The 22,284-nt window shown below is 49.6% G+C and overlaps 4 protein-coding genes across 6 annotated transcripts; 2 read left to right on the forward strand and 2 right to left on the reverse strand.

The window, feature by feature from the left end:
• The first annotated feature begins 1,271 nt into the window (after positions 1-1,271).
• LOC130914227 (tropomyosin alpha-4 chain-like) lies at positions 1,272-6,182 on the forward strand. Of its 2 annotated transcripts, none has more exons than XM_057833228.1 (9): positions 1,272-1,514; positions 2,930-3,104; positions 3,179-3,312; positions 3,374-3,491; positions 3,565-3,635; positions 5,493-5,568; positions 5,637-5,699; positions 5,763-5,832; positions 5,916-6,182. In XM_057833228.1, exons 2-9 carry the CDS (start codon positions 2,970-2,972, stop codon positions 5,996-5,998), a joined length of 750 nt encoding a protein of 249 aa, XP_057689211.1. In that variant the 5' UTR covers positions 1,272-1,514; positions 2,930-2,969; the 3' UTR covers positions 5,999-6,182. The 2 variants fall into 2 exon arrangements, with proteins under 2 accessions (XP_057689211.1, XP_057689212.1); XM_057833229.1 differs by lacking the exon at positions 1,272-1,514 and adding an exon at positions 1,650-1,875.
• On the reverse strand, positions 5,398-8,106 carry pmvk (phosphomevalonate kinase). Its single transcript, XM_057833230.1, has 5 exons — positions 7,471-8,106; positions 7,351-7,414; positions 6,803-6,955; positions 6,610-6,739; positions 5,398-6,554 (listed from the first exon to the last, which is right to left on the reverse strand). Exons 1-5 carry the CDS (start codon positions 7,578-7,580, stop codon positions 6,397-6,399), a joined length of 615 nt encoding a protein of 204 aa, XP_057689213.1. The 5' UTR covers positions 7,581-8,106; the 3' UTR covers positions 5,398-6,396.
• On the forward strand, positions 7,423-13,574 carry decr1 (2,4-dienoyl CoA reductase 1, mitochondrial). Its single transcript, XM_057833221.1, has 10 exons — positions 7,423-7,902; positions 8,669-8,862; positions 11,685-11,742; positions 11,806-11,892; positions 11,956-12,103; positions 12,605-12,704; positions 12,770-12,842; positions 12,904-13,050; positions 13,114-13,176; positions 13,253-13,574. Exons 1-10 carry the CDS (start codon positions 7,855-7,857, stop codon positions 13,310-13,312), a joined length of 978 nt encoding a protein of 325 aa, XP_057689204.1. The 5' UTR covers positions 7,423-7,854; the 3' UTR covers positions 13,313-13,574.
• Positions 13,536-18,381, reverse strand: LOC130914225 (DNA-directed RNA polymerase III subunit RPC7-like). Of its 2 annotated transcripts, XM_057833223.1 has the most exons (8): positions 18,128-18,378; positions 16,096-16,608; positions 15,732-15,915; positions 14,436-14,574; positions 14,296-14,367; positions 14,028-14,224; positions 13,848-13,967; positions 13,576-13,779 (listed from the first exon to the last, which is right to left on the reverse strand). In XM_057833223.1, exons 3-8 carry the CDS (start codon positions 15,831-15,833, stop codon positions 13,693-13,695), a joined length of 717 nt encoding a protein of 238 aa, XP_057689206.1. In that variant the 5' UTR covers positions 15,834-15,915; positions 16,096-16,608; positions 18,128-18,378; the 3' UTR covers positions 13,576-13,692. The 2 variants fall into 2 exon arrangements, with proteins under 2 accessions (XP_057689205.1, XP_057689206.1); XM_057833222.1 differs by having other exon boundaries at positions 13,536-13,967; positions 18,128-18,381.
• Positions 18,382-22,284: the final 3,903 nt, after the last annotated feature.

The following is a 22,284-nucleotide window of genomic DNA, read 5'->3' on the forward strand; positions in this document are numbered from 1 at the left end:
TATTATTATTCTGTACAATAACCACATTGAGCCAAAGAAATACAAGAAACCCAAACACTGAATTACGGCAAGAGAAAAAATATCTACAGAAATGAAGTGTCCAAAGAGCATAAGTGCCCTCTAGTGGAGAAAAAAGTTCCTAGTTGGAATACAACCGTTGAATAGTTCCTTCTATTATGAATGTAGAAGGATCATATCTCTGGTTTTCCGTGGTCAATCGGTGACAAATAAAAACTGGGAGAGGGGTTAAAATCGCACAGTCATGTTGAGGGCAGCGCTCTATGTCAAATACTTCATTTTTTAATGACGCCACGCCACGGACGGGACGGCGTGATCTCGGAAAGCAAAGCTTAAGTCCGATCGGTATTATGGACTCGTGATTATTGTTGCGGCGTTCCACTGGTGAAACTGGAAGAGCTACTGTTGGCTTTGCTGGCAAAAAAAATCTCATATTTAGAATAAAGAGAAAGAAATAGTGTGCCTAAAGTAGCAGAGAAAGAGTCTTCTTTTTCACCTACTCGAGCAAAAGTCTAAAGTATGGCTTAGTAAAACTAGTCCATATTTATCTAAAAGTGACTCAAATAAATGTAACGGAGTAAAGGCGACCTCTGCCAGCCTGCAAGTCAATAGTCTCTTTCGGTCATTAAAAATCATAGACGTCAAATACATTTAAAACGGGAGGCTCGACCGTGCACGAGACGTCTGATCCGTTTTGACCGGGAGAAGGCCGAGCCCGGTCAAAACGGATCGGACGGCACTAGACGTCCGTGGCGGCCAATGAACACCCTGTAAGGGTTGGGGGGGGGGATCACAATTTGTGCATGAAAGGGTTAAGAACGCAGCCTGCTGAAGTAACGCTAAAGTCGACCACGTGACTATAGACAGAAAAAGAGATATAGAAAGGAATGAAGATGACTTTTTTAGGGACAGGCAGTAAAGTTGGAGAGGGCATTCCTCCTTGACCTCCGTGACCATTTGGGAGAATCCCGAGAGGAAAGGGAGGCCCGGCCCGGCCCGGCCCGGCCCGGCCCGTCCATCCATCTCCGCGTGACCTCTGACTGCGTCAAACTTTATTTTGTGGTTCTCAGGAGAACTGTCATTTGCTGTTTGTATAAACTTGTCGCGAGCTGCACGCTGGGAGAGACTTTTGCTCGAATGATTTGTAAATACAGCGTTAAAGAAGAAATGCCAATAAAGGACAGTATAGCGAAAGCTTTTATTGAGAAAGGCTCTATGTCTTCCGTCGTCGCTCGCTTTCTTCCTGTTGGCGAACAACGCGGAAGAAGGCGGAGCCCCACTTGGGAGTTGGTCGAATACGGAAGTTCTTAACCCAGACGAGCGGGACGGGACGGGACGGCTCCAAAAAGTGCCAGCCAGCCAGCCAGCCAGCCGACCGAGCGACGAACAGAGGGACGGCCGGAACGCTAGAAGCCGACAGCGAGGAAAGGCCGCCGCTCGGACTTGACATTCCGCCCGCCCGCTGTTAGCCCGCTAGCCTGTGACCACTCGTGCAGGTAACAAGTGTGGCGTCACGCACTCCCTCGCTCACGCACGCCAGTCGTCTCTCGGCCGCTAACGCGCTAGCTCTCGTGTGCCAACGCGTAGTCGTCGAAAAACGTCGGCGAATCCAGATATTCGGCCGCTCGCTGTCAAGGCGTTCGTTCGCTGACGTCACATGAGCCAGCGCAATCAGTCACCGTCAGCCAGCCAGCCAGCCAGCCAGTCAGCGACACGTCCGGACCCGCCCGAACCTGCTCCATGGCTGGCTGCACCTTGGCTCCTTTCATTTCTGCCGCCTATTGACAATTGTGTTGGCCAAAAATGGAGCAGCCGATTCATCGGAGAGATAGGCGGTTATAAGACCAGAGCTTTTCGGTAAGAACCGCTTGGAAACTTTTCAATGTCGCCAATGACCTAATCCCGAATTTGACAGGTGACATTGACTTGCTGGTTCGCATATACAAAATAATACCAACGAGTCCGTGACATTTCAAGTGGCTTCCAAATCTGTCAGGGCCGACTCCTCGAGGTCGTTGAGAAGGTCTGGAAGTCAAAGGTGATTGTTACCTTCCTTCCAGGAGCTATTAATACCAAGGCTTCACGTTTGTTGTCGGAAGCGCAGAACATCTGGAGTGTATTTTGAAGAATGCGAGAAGTCGAGCGGAAAGAAAAGGATCCGGATTTCCAACTCGCGCGCCTCACCCTAGGCTCGTCACGATCGCGACTCGACGTCAATGTCCGACCTACCGACCGGCTTTGACATTCCGAGTCATTGCACGGATGCGTTCCATTTCCTATTGAAATAGTCAAATCTCATTCTTTGTCAAAATAGGATGGCGTTAAGTTGACGTTTGAGTCTCCTAAATGATGGCGACGGGCCCATCTGTGGCAGATTTGCTTTGCTGGCCACAAGATCTGTAGAAATAGTTGTTGTTTTGTCTTTAAAAAAAAGAAAAACAATTCAATTTACAAATGTTTTATACAAAATGGGAAAAAAAAAACCTTTTTTTTTTTTTTTTTTTGCGCTGTACTACAATGAGATCCCATTTTTTGGGTCCCGACCGTGTGGTATCGGCCGATACCGATACTGGACAGATAGCACCTTTTTTATTTGAATGGCCGCGTACTCCCTCGATTGTAGTTGCTATCATGGCTTGCGCGGACACGGTCTGCCGCAGACGGCGCTGGATGTCCCAACCGAGCGAGCGAGCTGGAGGGCGGACGGCGAATCGTCGTTCGTCGGCTCCCGCTTCGAACGGATCGTTCGTTGGCTCGTCAACGATTGGCGGCAGAAGGACGATGGGACGCCGTGTAGCGATTCGGACTATTCAATTCCATTCTATTCTATTTCAAAGAGTATATATTGCGCACGTTATTTCTTAGTCCTCCCCAATACCTCCCCAAAACGTTTTATCTGAACGGATTATAGGAGTGAACTCGTGAGCAACAACTAGAAGTACGGCAGCAAAATGATGAGCGGCGTGAGCAGCATCGAGGCCGTCAAAAAGAAGATCAAGGTCCTACAAGGACAAGCGGAAGAAGCCGAAGAGCGAGCCGAGACGCTGCAGTGCCAACTGGAGGCCGAGAAGCGGGCTCGCGAACAGGTGAGCGCGCCGACCCGGGCGCTCGGCCTCCCGCTGACCGGCGTCGTCTCTCCCGTTCGCTCGCTCGCTCGCAGGCGGAGGCGGAAGTGGCGTCGCTCAGTCGCAGTCTCCAGTTGACAGAAGACAAACTGGACCAGACGCACGAGAAGCTCACCTCCGCCACCGATAAGTTGGACAAGCTGGAGAAGGTGGCCGACGAGAGCGAGAGGTTCGTGCCGCCGCCTCGACTCGTCGCCCGCCCGCCGTGACGCGCGTCTCCGTCCGTCCAGGGGGATTCGCGTCATCGAGACGCGAGCCATGAAGGACGAGGAGAAGATGGAACTGTTGACCGTCGAGCTCAAGCAAGCTCAGATCATCGCCGAGGAAGCCGATCGCAAATACGAGGAAGTACGTGAGACCGCCCGCCGTACTCGCCCGTGCCTATTTCTCCGCTTGAGCCGAACCGACCTTTGATCGACAGGTGGCCCGGAAATTAGTGATGGGGGAGCAGGAACTGGAGCGTGCCGAAGCCCGAGCGGAGCTCGCCGAGAGGTGACGCGTCCGCCGTATCCGTCCGCGCTATCTCGGCTCACGCCGCGTTCGGAAGGCCACTTTTTTTTTTTTTTTTTTGTCGACGAGCGGTTTCGCCAGTTTGACGAGGAAGTTGAAGTTGACGTTGAAATTTGCCACTAGAGGTGTGCAAAATTTCCAATTCTTAGATTATTCGCGATTCGGCCGTGGAAGATTCCAGAACCATTCACAAACATCCAAATTCCGATTATTGAAATATGCCAAGTAAAGCAGAAGTACGACACACTCGGCACGCCGCGCGGTCTTCAGTACGCAATTAGGGACGGAGCGAGAGTAGCTAAACATCATGCTTCTCATTACCCGGCCCCTCGGGTAATGCCAATGCTCAACTCACGGCTCTAGCTCAACTCATGCCACGAGATGAAAAAAAAAATAACATACCTGACTGCTGCCGAAAAGCTGCTACAAGCCACATTATGTTACGGTAGATATCATTTATATAGGACTAGATGCATTATAGCTTCGGTATCGTTACCAGCACATCCACAAAAAACTAGATGCGGGCGTTAGTAACGGCCGCCATCTTAAAGCAGTACACTTCCCTGCAAGGCTGTTGTTGCGAACCCTCCAAGCGAACCTAATTAACTTTTTTATCTAAAATACTCCTAAATCGATAAAATATTGACTTGAATCTATCTTTAAAATAGTTTTAAAACTTTTACATGTCGAAAGTAGACAAAAGTGAAATTATGGAATAACAGGAGCAATTTTAACAACTTTAACGGTTGATTCACAACATTAAATTAATTGAAAGTAGTTTAAAGCTGCTGATAAAGAATAGGGACTGGAGTTTTCTATTTACTGTTATTTTTGTATATTTGTTTACTGCTATATGTTAACTTGATACTGAAATAGTAGTTTGGTTTAGCCTGAGAGGATTTTTGAACAATTTTGGAACTAATGTACAAAACAAATTTAAAAAAAAAAAAAAAAAAAGGAGTGGGGTGCATCAATAATCGTTTTATAATCGAATCGGAGCCTCTGAATCGTAATCGAATCGTTAGGTGCCCAAAGATTCCCAGCTCTATTTGCCACAGTGGAGAAGATGGCCAATTTGATTCTTCTGCGACGGCGAGGACAGGGTTGCCACCGTTCAGAAATAAGGTCGGGCCCGAAGCTGTACAGGCGTGGGGGGGGAAGGGACATCCCCCAAAACTCCATGGAAATTTATCTTTTGAAATATATTCCATACCGGAACGCCACTTTTAATTTCCAATTGGGAAGGATTCCATTTTTTCAAGGGATGGACGGGTGGCATGGCAAGCCTAGTCGAGGAAGCAAAGCGGCCCATTTTCCCGTGACTTTAATGGCCGGAAACTTCCTTAACATTCAGTCGACAAAAGTCCAAAGAAAGAAAGAAAAACCAGATGAGTCAAAAGACTAGTGTCAATACTATGAAAACAAAGTCCAAAAATGTGTAATATTTTGAGAGAGAGGTCATATTGCCAGAAAATGATTTCCATTGATTACAATGATTTTTTTGGCTCCATTTCTGGAGACAAAAGCTTTGCTGTGACGGCACGCTTTCTGTTTATTTTGGGGCCACTTCCCGTTTGAGTTACTTGGGTTGGGAATCAATCAGGGGTGAATGGAAGTTTTTTTTTTTTTTTTTGTGCCATTGAAATGAATGGCAAATGGAAATCAATGACCATGCTTTTGGCCGAAGTACGTTTACCTTTTGGGTAAAAAGCGCGTTCGGCGAGCGACGCGGCCGGTCCGAACGCGGCGGCCGCCGCCGACTCTTTGAACTCTTGCTATCGGGACCGGCGGGGAGGGTCAAAAGAGCCGAGCGGTGACGGCGCCCGTTCCTTTACGCAGCAAAGGTCGCGAGCTGGAGGACGAGCTGAAGAGTCTGGTGGCCACGTCCAGGAGTTTGGAGTCTCAGGCCGAGAAGGTAAGAGGAGCGCGGGAGCCACGGACGGAGGGACGCGGCGTTTATCTCACGCCGCCGTTTCTGGGCAGTTCTGCCAACAGGAGGAGCGCTCCGAGCTGGAGATCGGTAGCCTCAGGAGCAAACTGACAGAGGTGAGGCACGCTCGCCACCATCCGCCGCTTTGGCACTTTATGTAGCACGGGCTTTCTCTCCAGGCGGAGAACCGGGCGGAGTCCGCCGAGCGCCAGGTGGCCAAACTGGAGAAGTGCGTGGACGACCTGGAAGGTAGGCGAGCGAGCGAGCGAGCGAGCGAGCGAGGGCTCGTCCGGCCGGCGCCCCCGTGCCTGACGGCTCTCCCGTTCCGACAGAATCGCTGGCGGCGGCCAAAGCGGCCAACGCCGAGCTCCACGCCACGCTGGACCAGACCATGGAGGAGCTCAACTCCTGCTGAACGTTCCGCCGACGTCCGTTCGCTCGTTCCGAGTATTTTTTTCCGCCAAAGCCCGGGGGCCCGGGCCGGGTTCGGGGGCCAATCGGGGACGCGCCCGCCCCGTCGAAAGAGTCTTACGCTGTCGTCCTGGCAGCTTTGGGTATTTTTTTTTTTCTAAAATAAAATAAACGCACATTCCAGCTCATTTGTCCGACATCTTTATTGGCCGTCAAATTCCATCCCGAACCGAAGTTCAACACGGACCTCGTTTTGGATACCAAAAATCATTTTGACTCTTGACTTTACGGTCGTCGATCCCCAAATGGGATTTCTGTTACGATCGCCGTTTTCTTTCCGTGAGGCGGCGGGGGTCGGGCGAAACGGGCGGTCCGATCGGGAACCAGGGCCGGCGGCTCGAGTCACGGCGCCGCGCCCGCTGGAGCCGCGGCTTGGTTCGCCAGCGCCAAGACGGGCCGCAGCTGCTCATCCAGCGAGGGGGCGTCGTCCTCGTTGGTGACGGTCCAATGGAAGTCCGCCCCGCTGTCCAGGCCGCACTCGGACTCGGCGTCGTCCACGCCTGCGACGGAGGGGGAGGTCATTCGAAAGGGGGAGGGACGACCGAGCCGGCGTACCTGCGGTGAAGCTCCACCCCCTCCGCCCGCGGGTTTCTTGCCGGCTCTCCACGCGGATGCAGCGAGTCCGGCCGGGAAAGCGGGACCGGAACCAGCGAAGGTCCGACATCCGCCGCGCGTCGCTCACCACCTGAGTGCGGGACGGCGCCGGCTAGCCGCGAAAAGCGCGCGTTAACGGAGGCGGGCCGCCTACCCAAACGGGCCGGCTCGCCCCTCGGGTGGCCAGGCGGCAGAAGAAACCGGGGTCTCCGCGGCGCCGAGCTTCGCCCCAGCGGATCATGTCGGCCCGGTACTCTTCTTTGTAAGCGCCCGTGCCCAAAAGCTGCTCCAGATCCAGGCCGTGCTCCTGCGCGAGCGACACCGTCGGCTACTTCACGGAATGTCGATACATTGGTTGAATTTTTCTTTTCATCTAGAAGTGTACACCAAATGAACTCTATACAACTACTTAAGGAATGTCGATATTATCCTAAGCCACTATTGGCTGTTGCGCATTTGTCAAGTACAGTTCAGTTGTGTTGACAAAAAACCCACTTGGAATTGAATTTGAAAGCGAGCTTTTTTCCCCAAAATCTTATTTGGATGTTGGGCCACGATAGGCCAACTTGCTGCTGTCAAATACTGCAGGAATTGGGAAGAGCCACACAATGAAGTGACAACTCTTTCGAGCGGGGTGAAGGAACGCTCGGCTCATCTGAGAGTGGAGGGCCGGTTCCGGTGGCGTGACATGACGTCACTCACCTGCGCGTAAGCCGCTTTGAGAGGCGCCGAGAGTCGAACCACGTCGCAGACGTCGTCTCCCAACCTGCGCGGCACGCGACAGCTGACTGACGGACGGACGGTCATCCGACGGCCACTTACCGATCGACGAGGAGATTCGCGACGTAGTCTTTTCCCGACTTGCGTTTGCCGCTGAAAATCAAAATGAGTTGGGGCTCCGAATCCCGATCGCCTTCGATCCGGGACGACATCGCACACGCGCGGTCGATCGATCGATCGATCGACCGACCGACCGACCGACGATTTCGGCGAGGATCACCGGAAGAGCTTCAAAACAAGAGTCTCGGTTGTTCGGCGGGTAACAATCGAGCGACGACCGAGATCTGACGCCGTACTTTGGCCCGACTCTCCCCACCAGAGAGAAATGGAGGATGCGGACTCGTCGCCGCCCCGCCCTTTCCGCTTTATTGTGAAAGGGTGGAGGCGTACATCCGCCTCAGGTCGGCGGCTGCGGCTCTCGTCAACATGGCGTCGGCGTTTCTTCGGAGGAAATCTATGCAAACTTTTGTGGGGGTGAGCGTACAACTATACGACTCTTTTTCCGGTTTCTTTACCTAAACGCGAAACGAAACTTTTGTAGACGTTTTTTCTCGCCAGTCAGTGGTTTGACCTTTCACCCACTTTGCCGTTGACGCCCTCCCGTCCGTGATTTAAAGGGACAGACAACTCCTGTCTCAAAATTTGTTCAATACAAAACGAGAACATTTCATTTACCTGATGGTGAAGAAAAAGCAGCAGCAGGAGGCGGCAGCGGTTTTTATGCAAGTACCCTTCCTCGTGACGTCAGTGATACCCATGACACACTGGGTTGGCGTGCGGGCGTCACGAGGGCGCTCATTTGTAGTGAAAGAAACGGGCTACCAGGTTTTCCTTATTTGGCGTTGTCTGTCCCTTGACTTCCATCCGTGATGTGTCTTATCAATGGAGCACTTTTTTTGTCATGTCAGCATACAAATTTGCGTTGTGTCAAGTCTCTTTGTTTCTCTCCCTCCCCAAATAAAGAGAAATTGTATCTCATTTCCTCTCCAGATAGAAAAGGCAAGTAAAGCATGATGTACGGAGCTCTAATACAGTGTTTTGCCACGCTCCGCGTGGGCTATCGAGGCCCTGAGACGTCCCGTCCGTTTTAGGCGGGAGGGTCGGCGGCAAACGAACCGACGTTTCTTCGCCGCCGCCCTCCCGCCCCGAACGTATCGGACGTCTACGATCGGATGTCGAAGGCGGTGAAAGAGTTCACGTTTGCCACCGACTGTTTTTTTTTTTTTTTTGTCGTCCTCAGTCTCGTCGGAGCAGGTCGGCGGGCGTCGGGCCCCTCCCCCAGTCGCGCTTCTTCCCGCCGCTGGAGACGGCCATGCTGCCGCCCGGAACTTTCCGAGGACGGGCGGCCCTGATCACGGGAGGCGGGACCGGACTGGGCCGCGCCATGACCGCCGTCCTCTCCCAGCTGGGGGCGCAGTGCGTCATCGTCAGCAGGTCTCTCGCTCGCTCTCGTTATTTACGCCGCGCCGGCACCAAAATGGCGCCCCGCAAAGCAGACCTAAAGGTCATATAAGTCCACGAATTCCAGTAGTTCCAATAATTCCAGTTGGGGTCACGGAAAAATGAGGACGTCACAGAATGACTTCAATCTCTTTGCGTCACAACTTGTTTTTGACTCCAAAAGCAGTTTTCCGTTTACCCGACACTGACCTGACTCAAGCGAAGCCCGTGAAAGCGGATGACTTCCGCTTTGCGTAAAGTAAAACTAGAATGACTTTAATCTGGTATTTTGATGACCATTTTTTTTCCAGTAATCTTCATGTGGTCATAGTGCGATAAATGACTTTATTCTCGTGTTATAACAGGGTCTCCACTACATTTAAAAGATTGTGGCGCACCACTACACCAAAATAAAAGCCGTCACGCCTTGCAAATGAGATGTTTTTTTTTTTTTTTTTTTTTTTCAAACTAGCAGCAGCCTAGTGTGGAGGGTTCAGCGGCAACCTATTCATTGTGTATTGTAATGTCCGTAACTATACGAGGCCCCCTCAAGAGACGATCGGACGGGGAGCTGTGACACAGGGGGAAGCGAGTAGGAAGAATGGGAGAAGGGGCGCGATAGCGGTCTCACGTCGGGGCAGCCCGCTGTTATTTTCTAATTGTGCATCTATATTATTGTTGCCACAATAAAGTGGGTAAGACAATTCCGACTCCTCCCCCCCATGTGGGGCGTTACAGTATTTTGGATCGGACTTTTCGGTGAAAGTGAGCGATGAATTTGCGCCGAGAGGCGAGCCCCTAAATAGAGCCTCGCTCTGTTTTCAGAGCGCCGCCGTGCTAATGTCAACAATGCATCCAATAGCAGAGGGGCAGGCGTACTCATATATTCAGTATTTACTCATGTATACGTACATACGTCATTAAGGCTGACGGAACCTTAATAAATGCGCTTTTTTTCAAGTTTTGTGAGCTCTGGGACATTAGAAAAATGACTCTCATACCTCTCCTCGCTAAGCTAAATGGTACCTCGATGTGCGTTGGTGTGGAAATGTAGTTCATGAACAACAACAACAAAAATGGACCTTCTCACCAAAACTAGTAAAACTCTTTACACGGCTATAAGAATTCCCCCCCCTACCCCTTGAAATGGGTCTGTTAACAGAAGGACTATTATTGTTGCGGTAATGCATTAGGGCCAAATAAAAGGGGGGGAAAATGACTACGAGATGTCAGCGGTACTATTGCTATGAGAACAAAAAGTCATATTACGTATGGAAACGTAGCTGTAATCAGCTACGCATTTTACGGACATGTACTGTAGCTGAGAGCTATGACATTAGCCAGGCTATTGAAATATTTCAAATAGATCGTTGTTGTGTTTCTTCTTAGAGGAACAAAATTCTCATATTCTCATTCTCAACCCTGTATAATGAATTTGATCTTGTACTCGTGGGTGCTGCCAGACCTAGTGCCCCAGTATTGATCTGCAGTACAGCAGTATAACTTTCACCGTGTGGGAAAAGAAATCAAATACTTTAGGTCTACGTAGCATCATCTACAGCAGTGGTCTCAAACCGGTCCTCAAAGGGCCGCAGGGGGTACTGGATTTCATTCCAACCAAACGAGACAAATACCTTTTCACCAATCTGGTTTCTTACAAGTGTAATCAGTTGATTGCAATCAGGTGCTGCTTATGTTAGTAGAAACCTCATTGGTTGAACTGTTTGTGCTGGATCTGTTGGAACAAAAACCAGGACCCACTGCGGCCCTTTGTGGAGTCGGTTTGAGACCGCTGATCTACAGCCAACGTCGGTCCTGGGGAGGGCCAGCTTGTTTTCCATGTCTCCCTCCTCCAACACACCTGACTCAAATAATCAGGATCGTTATCAGGCTCCTGCTGATGAGCTGATCATTTGATTGAGGTGTTTTAAAGGAGGGAGACATGGAAAACAAGCTGGATAGGGGCCCTCCAGGACCGGAGTTGCAGACTCCCGATCTACAGAATGTGCCTGTTTAATATGGTTATATTCACTCCACATGGTCTATCTGCACATGGCTCCTTAATACGGTCATTTATGCACCTAACTTAGGCATACGAGTCGATACTTCTGCGAAGCGCTTTCGGGAAATATGCCGCGTTCACGTGTGTCGGGAGATCCCGGTTCCCGAGTTGGAAGGTCCTTTTGATGTGTTGTAAAGTCATCACGTGGGGGTAGGTAAGATAGGTAACCCACCTAAAGCAACATGTCACTTTTTAAAAGAAACTTCTATTTTGGTTTGGTCGTGTGTCGTTTAATGCACATTTTCTGACTTTTAATGATGGATAAGTGCACAAAAAAATCTCGCTCGCTCACTCGCTCGCCTGTGCCCCGCCCCAGTATCGTACTAGGACTAGTGACGCCCCTGCTTGTAACACGGCCACTTTTTTCTCCTCCTATTAGAGCGTGACTTGAATCACAGTGACTATTTTCGTAGTCCTACTTTGTTTTGTGGTCAAAGCGGGCCGAGTTCCACCTCCAGCGCGGCGGCCGAAACGGCGCGAACGAGAAATGTCATTTGACTGGCCGCTTCCTCGTCGCCGGCCGCTCCAATCCGTCTTAGAAGGATTGACCCGGCCCTCTCTTTGCCAAAATTCACGGCGTGGCGACGGGCCTATTTGGTCAAAACGCAAACACGCTCGCATCGCCGGTCGCCCTTCCGCCAGCGCACGCGATGACATTGACTTTGTATGGGAGGCCGCGGCGCCACGCGCGAAAAGAAAATGCGACAGGTGCGAACGCGGCATCACGCGTGCGACTCTCTCCATTGTACCGCAGGAAGTTGGAGGTCTTGCAGAAGACGGCGGAGGAGATCAGCGGGCAGACGGGAAACCCGGTGAGCGCGTTCGCCGCCGGTTCGGTCTGTCCGAATCTGACGCCGTCTTCCGCCGTACCCCAGGTCCACGCGCTGCAGCTGGACGTCCGAGATCCGGAGGCCGTGGCGCGCTGCGTCCAACGCGTGGAAAGCCTGACGGGCCTGCCCGACGTAAGGACGGCCGACTAAAAAAGCGGAATCGCTGGCTCGCTCACCCTGACCTACCCTCGGAAGGTGATCGTCAACAACGCGGCGGGAAACTTTGTGTGCCCGTCGGAAAATCTTTCGGCCAACGCCTGGAAGAGCATCGCCGACATCGTCCTGAACGGAACCGCCTTCGTCACGCTGGAGCTCGGCAAGAGGCTCGTTCGCAGCCAGAAAGGTCAGAGGGCGGGCGGGCGGGCGCCGAAGCCGGCCGTCGGGGGAACAGAATAGGCACGCCTTTATTTTAGGATGCTGCCATGTTTTCATTCCGTGGCCAAAGATCACATTTAGATTTCCTACAAATGGACGTTTCGCCACGGGTGACGCTCGGTCCATGAAGCTGGAGGGCCGGCGGAAAAGGAACTCAACGCTTCCAATGGATTAGTGATATATGTAGAATCCAGAGAAAGAAGTCATTTTTGTTCCTTATTGGCTGCTTGACGTCCAATCTGTTCAAAAGGGGAGGGTTCGCCGCTACTCGTTGAAATTAGCCGCAGGAGGACCATCGGTCACCTTAGTGGTCGACGTCGCCAGAAGAGTCCAGAGACTCTAAAACCCTTTCAACAATCGAAAGTCGCGGATCGGTTCAGATGGCGTGCGTCCGATACATTTGAGGCGGGAAGGGCCCTCCCTCCCGCCTCAAACGGAACGGACGGCACTGATAAGACACCGGGTTCAGGCGCCGCGTTCCTGGCCATCACCACCATTTACGCCGAGTCGGGCTCCGGGTTCGTGGTACCCAGCGCGGCGGCTAAGGCCGGCGTAGAGGCGCTCTACAAGTAAGTGCGGCGCGGTCGCCGGCGGGACCGCGTGGCCGGGGCTGACCCGGCGCCCGCCCCCTCAGGTCTTTGGCGGCAGAGTGGGGACGTTACGGACTCCGTTTCAACGTGATCCAGCCCGGACCCATCCGAACCAAGGTAGGGCCGGGCGCGGGCGAGCGCCCGTCTTCCGCGCTAACCGGGGCCTCTCTGCGCCAAGGGGGCCTTCAGCCGGCTGGACCCCACGGGAGAGTTTGAAGCCGGCGCGCTGAGCCGCATCCCCGCGGGCCGACTGGGCCGGGCGTCCGAGTTGGCCAACCTGGCGTCGTACCTGTGCAGCGACTACGCCAGCTGGATGTCGGGATCGGTGAGCGACCGCGACCCGAGCGGGTTTCCGAGCTCCCGGCCGAGCCCGCCGCTTTGTCTTCAGGTGGTTCGCTTCGACGGCGGCGAGTACGCCATGATGGCGGGCGAATTCAACGAGTTGCGCAAGGTGGGGCCTTTTCTCTCCCGTCCCGTCCTTCGGGCTCGCCGCCGCCCGGAGACTGACGCCCGCCGGCTTTGCTCAGGTCACGCCTGAGCAGTGGAAGCTGATGGAAAAGATGATCCGGAGCACCAAAGGATCCTGAAGCCAAAGCGGCCGCCCCCCCGAACCACTGATGGCGAGTCACCGGACGGCCTTCTGAAACGCGTCCGTTTCGTCACAATCTGGAACCGCTCATTGACTTCTCAAAATGGTCGTTTTTTTAAAAACCTTTTTTTGTGACGGTTGTTTATGGAAAGGCCTTATGTTAAAAGTCACCTTGTGGCGGAACAGAACGGGCGGTCGATGGAGGACCGGGACCGGCTGTGCCAAAATGGAATCCGTCAATAAATTGGCATGTCATCCGAGGTTATATCTGTATTTATTTGCAAAATCTCCAAAATCCAGACAACAAAGATAAAAAAAGCCAACAACGTATTTGCCGTGTCCAACTTAGTATTTTCCCAAGCGAAACCTCGGCGGCTTTCAGTAAACGGCTTCGTCCGCGTTGTCGTCGCTTTCGCCGCCAAACTCTTCGCCGTTGTCGAAGTAGGACATGATGTAATCCGTTTCCTGCCGATGGACGGACGCTTCAACTTTCGGGCTTTTGTGCGGCGTGACTTTACGACGACCTCCCTTACCTCCTCTAGCTCTTCTTCGTCGTAATTGTCGTCCGCCTCCTCCTGCTCCTCCTTCTTCTCCTCCTCCTCCTCCTCCTCTTCGTCGTCAGAACCGCGGCGGCGCTCCTCGCTCGCCAGCGTCTGCGTCGGCATTAGTTTTAGGCCGCTTTAGTTTTGCCGCGCATTACGTCGCTCGCTCACCTCCAGCTTGACCGCGACTTCTCGGTTTTCCCTCAGGCTTTTTTCCCGCTCGCCGGCGCCAGCTTTCTTTGCCGTCGTCCCGCCCGAAGTTAACGTTTTCTCGCCGGTCAAAACGGACGGGACGTCCGGGGGTTTCCGACCTTTTTTTGCGGCTCTCCCGACGCTCGGCCGTATTTCTTTCGGGAACCTCTTCAGGTCTGCGGCCGAAAGCCGATGGCTGAGTCGACGGCCGAGGCGAAAGAGCCCCCGGGCGGGCGTTCGCCGGTACCTGCGATCCAGTCGGTCAGCGCGTCCGTCTGCTCGCCGCCGTTGTGATATTTGTCCGAATATCTTTCCACGTCTGAAAAGGGAGAACGGAACGAAAGGGCGCGTTTGGCACGCGGCGGCGGGCGGGCGGGGCCGGCCTACCCGCGTGCGACCTTTGAGCGGCGTCGATCTGGGTGAAGCCCGGCAGCGTCTTCATGGCTCCTCGGAACTCCTGCTTGAGCGCCAAGAGGTACTCGGCCTCCTCGCCGCAAGCCAGGGGGAGGGGCTTGCGCTCCGCCGCCTGCGCGAAGGGGAGCTTGGTCAAAGGTGGAAAAGAGACGGACGGACGGACGGATGGACGGACGGCGAGAGCCACGGGGGTTCCTTTCACGGTCGCCCGGGCGGGGCGGCAAATTGCCAGGGGCGCACGCAGGCGAGGAGTCGTCTAATATTATAATTGGCGCCCTAGCGTTGCAATGACGCCCCCTGCAGACCGCAGTTACTGTCTGCACGCAACGCCACAAGGAGAAAGAGGTGGGAAAGGGGCGGGGATTGGATCACTTAAGTGTCACTCACCTTGATTCTTAATGTACAAAGATTTTTTTTTTTTACTTGTATATTTGACCTATGTGTATTCTTCCTGGTAAGAAGTCATTAATAGCTGTTGAATGAATTTACTTTCTATTTAGACCAGCACTTTTATTTTGGAAACTGCTCGGTTTCCCGGTTGATCCGTCTGCTCCTCCGTTAACTGATGTGAGTATGCCTTATAAAGTGAATTAAAAGTGGCGCACATAGATCGTGAACATTCCTCACAATGCTAGGTGGAGGAATAGTTGAGTTGAATGTGGTTTTGTGTCTTTTTCCCCAGCTACGAGCGTTGGCATCATATCAAAATAATTGATGTGAGCGGCGAATATCGTGGTTTGAAGGGAGCTTGCGTGCAAATGTTCACTGCAGTTGGTTTATCGTTAAAACCATGCAGTTTAATATGAAAAACTCATTTAGAGGTCTGTGAATGTAATGTTATTCACCAGATAGCAAATGTTGACCACTACAGGTGGTCAACACATCTGAGACAACTAGTCACAAGTGGACACACTTTATTATTTCTGCAATATCAATGTTATTTTAAATGAACATTCTATTCTCTTGCAAATATTTGTTGTTGTGCACCTACACCTAGTCTGATCGCGTTAACAAATGTAACATTCTTAGCAAATATTGTTTTGGGGTGTTGGGTTTTGCTAACTGTAGTTCATGCGCTGTATTTTGTGAAGTCAACTGTTGTTTTGTTGTTGTTGTTGTTGTTTTGTTGTTGTGTGTGATAGTTTTATTTTTTTTAAGTGTGTGTGTGTGTGTGTTGGGGGGGGGGGGGGGGGCAAAGGGAGCTGTCGCCCAAGGCACCGTGTAGGCGAGGAACGCCACCGGGCTGGCGCGCGGGAGGTCCGAACTCACGGGGAAGGGGGGTCCCGGCTGCTGGACGGACGGCAGGAGAGGTTCGCCTCGGTTGACGGCCGCCGGCTCGCCGCCTCGCCGCCCGCCGCGACCGCCCGACATGCCGCGAGGGTAAAAAAGTCGTTGGCAGAAAAGAGTTGGAGAAAAAGCGCCCGCCTCAACTCGCCGCCCGCTCTTGGAGACGCTAAGAAAAAAGACAAATTGTTGTGTTTGAAAGTGACGAGCGGCAAAATGTTCTTTTTGGCACCCAAAATAAGGCATGAAAATCGAGCAGGCCTAGTCATTGAGAAAGATGGCATTCCTTTATCAACTAGACAATGACTCGTTATTAATATGTCATGAAAAAAATATCAATAGCGAATACCTGTTGATGGAGCCGTTTTAGCAAGAAGTTTGGTGACAAGTAAGTAGCCTGTAACTACTGCAAATCGACACTGTCTTGTTTGAGGACTTGTTATTCAGTCCGTACTGTCGGCCGTCCTCGTGAGCAGACTTGTATCGGCCGGCCAGCAGTTGTAACAACGGTGTTATAACAAGAGCCGTTATCGTTAAAAGGAAGCTTGTGAGGCTCTTGGTTTGGGCTCTCCGGGCTTACTTGGGCGGAAAAGTGGCAGCACTTGCTAATTGTCCTCTTTTGGACGCGCCGCCGTCATCTCGTCCGTCGTGTCGCGGTGGCTGACGGTGGTCGGAGTCGGACTCTGTTCGCTCGTAGTCGCCGCCGTTCCCTTCGACTGCCGCCTTCCTGCCAGGTTTCGTCGTCGGCTAGAAGCCGGTCGCTCATCAGCGCCGCCCGGCGGCCCGCCGAAGTTCGCTCGACAATGGCTTTGGCTGCCCGAACAAAAGCGGCTACTTCCGATGATCGAAATCCTTTTTTCCCCTTTAGAAATCCGAATGAACAAGAGAGCACTTTTGATTTGGGAACACAAAAGGCAGCAGTCCTCTAACCAAAAAATGCTATTGCTTGTAATTGACTTTCCCAACAATGAATTTAAAGGGGATGTTCAGATGTTTTTTTACATGAAGCTTCATTTTCGAGTTAGCAGGGTTTGGTTTTAGTTAGTCGGTGTAGTTGACTTCAACAAATTCCGTGCACTTTGTTAGTTATTTTTTAGTTTCAGGGCTCCGGAGTGGCTAAGCTAGTGCGAGTTAATAGTGCCCGCTTTACCTTACCAATAAAAAACAACATGCACGCATGAGAATCACCGATGACCCAAAGTTATTCAAACTTATCATTGCATGTCAATAATTGTAGTATGAAAAGCAACATTTGTAATCCGGCAATTCCGCAGGGAACGGGCCGTCTCGGCAAGCGGGGCGGAGCGATATCGCGCGGGGTTTTTCGCCGCCGATTTTTTTTGCGGGAACGAAAGGGACTCCCCGGCGGACGGAGCACGAGTGGCCGAAGCGCTCCTCTCTAATTCGGTCGCGTGACACCTCTAGAAGAAAAAAGTCCCGCAAAATGAATGACCGCAGTATGGGGTTGATGTTGTTTTGCTTGCGTGGGTATTTCAAACATTGATCTGCATTTGAAATGTATTTTCTGACTGTTAGATCTGTTCATATCGTTTTAAAAAAATTTTTTATTGGCATGCTAAGCGGGCACCGTTGACTGGCGCTAGCTTAGCCACTCCGGAGCCTGAAACCATTTAATGACTGACAAACTAGCCGTTGAAATGTTGTCTATAGAAGTCGTAAAGCAATAACACAACAAAATTGAATGAAATGAATAAGAATCTTACAAAGAATTTCATAGTGGGTCAAAATTATGAATGGAACAGATCATGTGACTAGCACCTTTGCTTTGTTTAGCCAAAACTACACCCGAGGAGGCAAGGTGGACATTTGAAATTTCTTTAACCCTAAGCTTTGGTTCTCTGGCAAGATCATCAATCATCGTTTAACTTGTCAAACAGTTGCTGCGACAACTCATTGTGTTTAAGCGAGCTGATTTGAGTGGACTCGCTCAATGAAGCATTTCATAAAGCCAAGCATTTTCCTGCTTTATTCATGTTTAAACATAATTTGGTGGGACAATAACATGCTTAAAACTGATCATAATTATTGCATTTGAAATGCTTAAAAACCATTGATGAAAATATATTTTTATATAACTAAACTTTTTTTTAAACGATACTTTGGGGAAAAAATGTGTGAAAAAAACATGTCTTATACAGTGCCTTGCAAAAGTATTCTGTCAGGGAACGCGCGGGCAGGCAGGTAGGTTGTGTGGACCCAAAAGCAGTGAAACAAAAATGCAAGGCAGGTGGCAGAGAACTCAAAAAGGCTTTAATGATAACTAACAAAAGGCACAAAGTACAAAACAAAGGCTGTGGTGATCAAAAAACTATCAACAAATAACTTAGGTCACTAACAAAGGCTGAATATCAAAAACTTACTGAGACGAACACGAGGGCTAGGACAGGACTTCAACTTTGACGCAGACACAGACATTGACAATGACGCAACGAGGAGTGAACAGAAAATGGGAGCTTATATACACACAAGCAAACAAGGGTTAACGAGACAACAAGGAACAGGTGAGCACAGGGGGATAGGCAAGGAGAAGGCACATCAGGTGAAATCAATGGGCAATCACAGGGACAAGTTACACTAGGAGAAAACAAATACAAAACCTAACAATTCGGCCCACTTGAATCTTGCAACCTTTCGCCATCTCAGGCTTCAAACATAAAGATAAGAAATTTCATTTTTTTGTCAAGAATCAACAAGTGGGACACAATCGTGAAGTGGAACAACATTTATTGGATCATTTAAACTTTTTTAACAAATAAAAAATTGAAAAGTGGGGCGTGCAATATTATTCGGCCCCTTTACTTTCAGTGCAGCAAACTCACTCCAGAAGTTCAGTGAGGATCTCTGAATGATCCAATGTTGTCCTAAATGACCGATGATGATAAATAGAATCCACCTGTGTGTAATCAAGTCTCCGTATTAATGCACTTGCTCTGTGATAGTCTCAGGGTTCTGTTTAAAGTGCAGAGAGCATTATGAAAACCAAGGAACACACCAGGCAGGTCCGAGATACTGTTGTGGAGAAGTTTAAAGCCGGATTTGGATACAAAAAGATTTCCCAAGCTTTAAACATCTCAAGGAGCACTATGCAAGCCATCATATTGAAATGGAAGGAGCATCAGACCACTGCAAATCTACCAAGACCCGGCCGTCCTTCCAAACTTTCTTCTCAAACAAGGAGAAAACTGATCAGAGATGCAGCCAAGAGGCCCATGATCACCCTGGATGAACTGCAGAGATCTACAGCTGAGGTGGGAGAGTCTGTCCGTAGGACAACAATCAGTCGTACACTGCACAAATCTGGCCTTTATGGAAGAGTGGCAAGAAGAAAGCCATTTCTCAAAGATATCCATTAAAAGTCTCGTTTAAAGTTTGCCACAAGCCACCTGGGAGACACACCAAACATGTGGAAGAAGGTGCTCTGGTCAGATGAAAACAAAATTGAACTTTTTGGCCATAATGCAAAACAATATGTTTGGCGTAAAAACAACACAGCTCATCACCCTGAACACACCATCCCCACTGTCAAACATGGTGGTGGCAGCATCATGGTTTGGGCCTGCTTTTCTTCAGCAGGGACAGGGAAGATGGTTAAAATTGACGGGAAGATGGATGCAGCCAAATACGGGAACATTCTGGAAGAAAACCTGTTGGTATCTGCACAAGACCTGAGACTGGGACGGAGATTTATCTTCCAACAGGACAATGATCCAAAACATAAAGCCAAATCTACAATCAGGCATGAAAATCTCTCACCTTTTGGCGAAATTCGCCGTTTTGAAGTCAAAAAGGATGACCTACGTGAATCGTGTGGATCCGAGGAGAAAACATTTTAAGGGGGGGGGGGGGGGGGTCGTTTGTAGGCATGTGCCAGTTACCTTCACGGATTACCATGCTATGAAAACGTCGCGGTTACAAAACCACTAAAATTTTCCGTCATATAGTAGTACGTATTCGTTATTTTTCATGTGTCGAAAATGCAGCCAGAATTAGCTTGGCGCGGCAGCGCTTACCCCTTCCCCTGTTTGATGCTGCGTGTGTCAGTGACGCTATTCCAGCAAACCCAAAAACAAGCACTCCAAACGCAAGGCGTAAATTCTTCAATTTATTGATCTCTCAAATCGTGGTAACTGCAATATACCAAATGAATACATTTAAAACGTTGTACACTCATATTTTTCCACATGTGAGTAGCTTCAACAGTTTAGCTTCATGAAAAAGTTCGTCAAAAACAAAACACACATTTTCCTTTCAAATTCAATACACAAAGTTACTAAAAACTTACAAAGACGAATGATAGGCAAGGCTTAGCTAGGACAGCAACTTCATTGAGGTTAATCACAGCCGCTGAGAGAGAAACAAGTTTGTATGCGGGGAGGAAAAAAAAAAAAAAAAAAAAAGAGCGTCAAAGATCGCTAATTGCGACAGATGATCTTGTACTAAGCACAAATTCACATTCGCTGGAGGAGGTAAAGTATCACTCCCAATTGTTTTTAGATGAATGCATTTGCCAGCATATTGAATTCAGTGAGTAATGGTTTTCGTTTTCATATTTTGTGGTATGACAAAGTTACTGCCGTTCGTTGCAGCTTGCGTTGAACACTGCCGGAGCGTCCGGTGAAAAAATAGCTCCCGTTAAGGTAGCGTCAAGCTTGTGTATTTAACGGTAATATAAAAAGAGTGTTGTCAATAACGCGGTATCGTAATGCGTAACTAATCTGATTACTTTCTTTCAGTAAAGAACAATCTAACGCGTTCATTTTTCTAAATCAGTAATCTGAGTAAAATGACTTTCCTTGATGCCTGTGCGTTACTATTTTGTTATTGCCCCATAATGTGTGTAGAATGAAGAATACTGTAGTCATGGGAGTGACATCACATGTCACATTTTTTAATCGGGGATGGAACAAAAAGGGTCACGTGTATTACCATGATGCGTGAGCGCTGGGAGTTTGCGGCCAAAACAACATAGCCTTGCTACCTCGCCAGGATGCAATGAAATAGGCAGGAGATATACTACAAACGGCTGCATTTGCACACTGGAAACACAGCCATGACTTCACATTTTTGTCCAGTAAAGATAACAAAAGTATCTCCGTGCGCTGCAAACTTTGCGCTGGCTCAAAAAGACTGTCCACCGCTATAAGCATCCAATTCAAGCACCACTTGGAATTACAGCACAACAGGTAACACGACAGCCAGGACTTTTTGATACTGCTCGTGCTCAATCCTCGGTTCAAGCTCAGTTGTTGTTGAGGGTTTTGAAAGCTTAGGTTTAAAGAAATTCTAAATATCCATCTTGCCTCCTCAGCTGTAGTTTTGGCTAAGCAATGCAAACGGCTGTCTCTAAGGTTCTATAGTCACATGATCTGTTCGAAAAATAATTTGGACCCATTATGAAATACTTTGAAGGATTCATTTGTGTTGTTTGTTTTATTGCTCTAAAACTTTTATAGACAACATTTTAAGGGCCATATTCAATGGTCTTTATTTTAAAGGGGAAGTTCAGAATTTTTTACATTAGGCTTAATCTTTGAGTTAACCGGGGTTTAATTAGCCGTTGGAAATGATTTGAACAAATTCTGTGCAGTTTGACAGTTATTTGTTAGTTTCAGGGATCCGGAGTGGCTAAGCTAGCGCGAGTCAATGGTGGTTGAAATCAACTCCTTCAACTAATTAAACCCCCCGTTAACTCGAATATTAAGCCTTATGTGAAAAATTAAAATGGTCAAATTCGCCACACGTTTTGCCGACGGCAGACATTTTGGCAGAACGCCGGAACATATTTCCTCCACACCTTTCTCACCTTTTTAACCCCTGACCCATTTTCATGCCTGTACAATGGAATGGTTGAAAAATAAACGTATCCAGGTGTTAGAATGGCCAAGTCAAAGTCCAGACCTGAATCCAATGGAGAATCTGTGGAAAGAGCTGATGACTGCTGTTCACAAACACTCTCCATCCAACCTCACTGAGCTGGAGCTGTTTTGCAAGGAAGAATGGGCAAGAATGTCAGTCTCTCCATGTGCAAAACTGATAGAAACATACCCCAAGCGACTTGCAGCTGTAATTGGAGCAAAAGGTGGCGCTACAAAGTATTAACGCAAGGGGGCCGAATAATATTGCACGCCCCACTTTTCAGTTTGTTAAAAAAGTTGAAATTATCCAATAAATTTTGTTCCACTTCACGATTGTGTCCCACTTGTTGTTGACAAAAAATTACAATTTTATATCTTTATGTTTGAAGCCTGAAATGTGGCGAAAGGTTGCAAGGTTCAAGGGGGCCGAATACTTTTGCAAGGCACTGTATATCTTTCCGAACCTAAAAGTTTTGTTTAATGATACTTTGGGAATAAAAGTGAAAAAAACATCTTATAAAAAACGTCTCCCAAAGTGACACTTCAGAGTGGGGGCCCGGGCGCAGTGTTGTAGTGTAAAACACAACTCTGTTAGTAGTGATCACTCGCCTCTTTCCGAATGGTCACAAATCCAACGTTCAGGACAGAAGATAGAGACTGTG

The sequence above is a fragment of the Corythoichthys intestinalis genome, chromosome 4 (assembly GCF_030265065.1).
Source record: "Corythoichthys intestinalis isolate RoL2023-P3 chromosome 4, ASM3026506v1, whole genome shotgun sequence".
NCBI lineage: Eukaryota > Metazoa > Chordata > Actinopteri > Syngnathiformes > Syngnathidae > Corythoichthys > Corythoichthys intestinalis.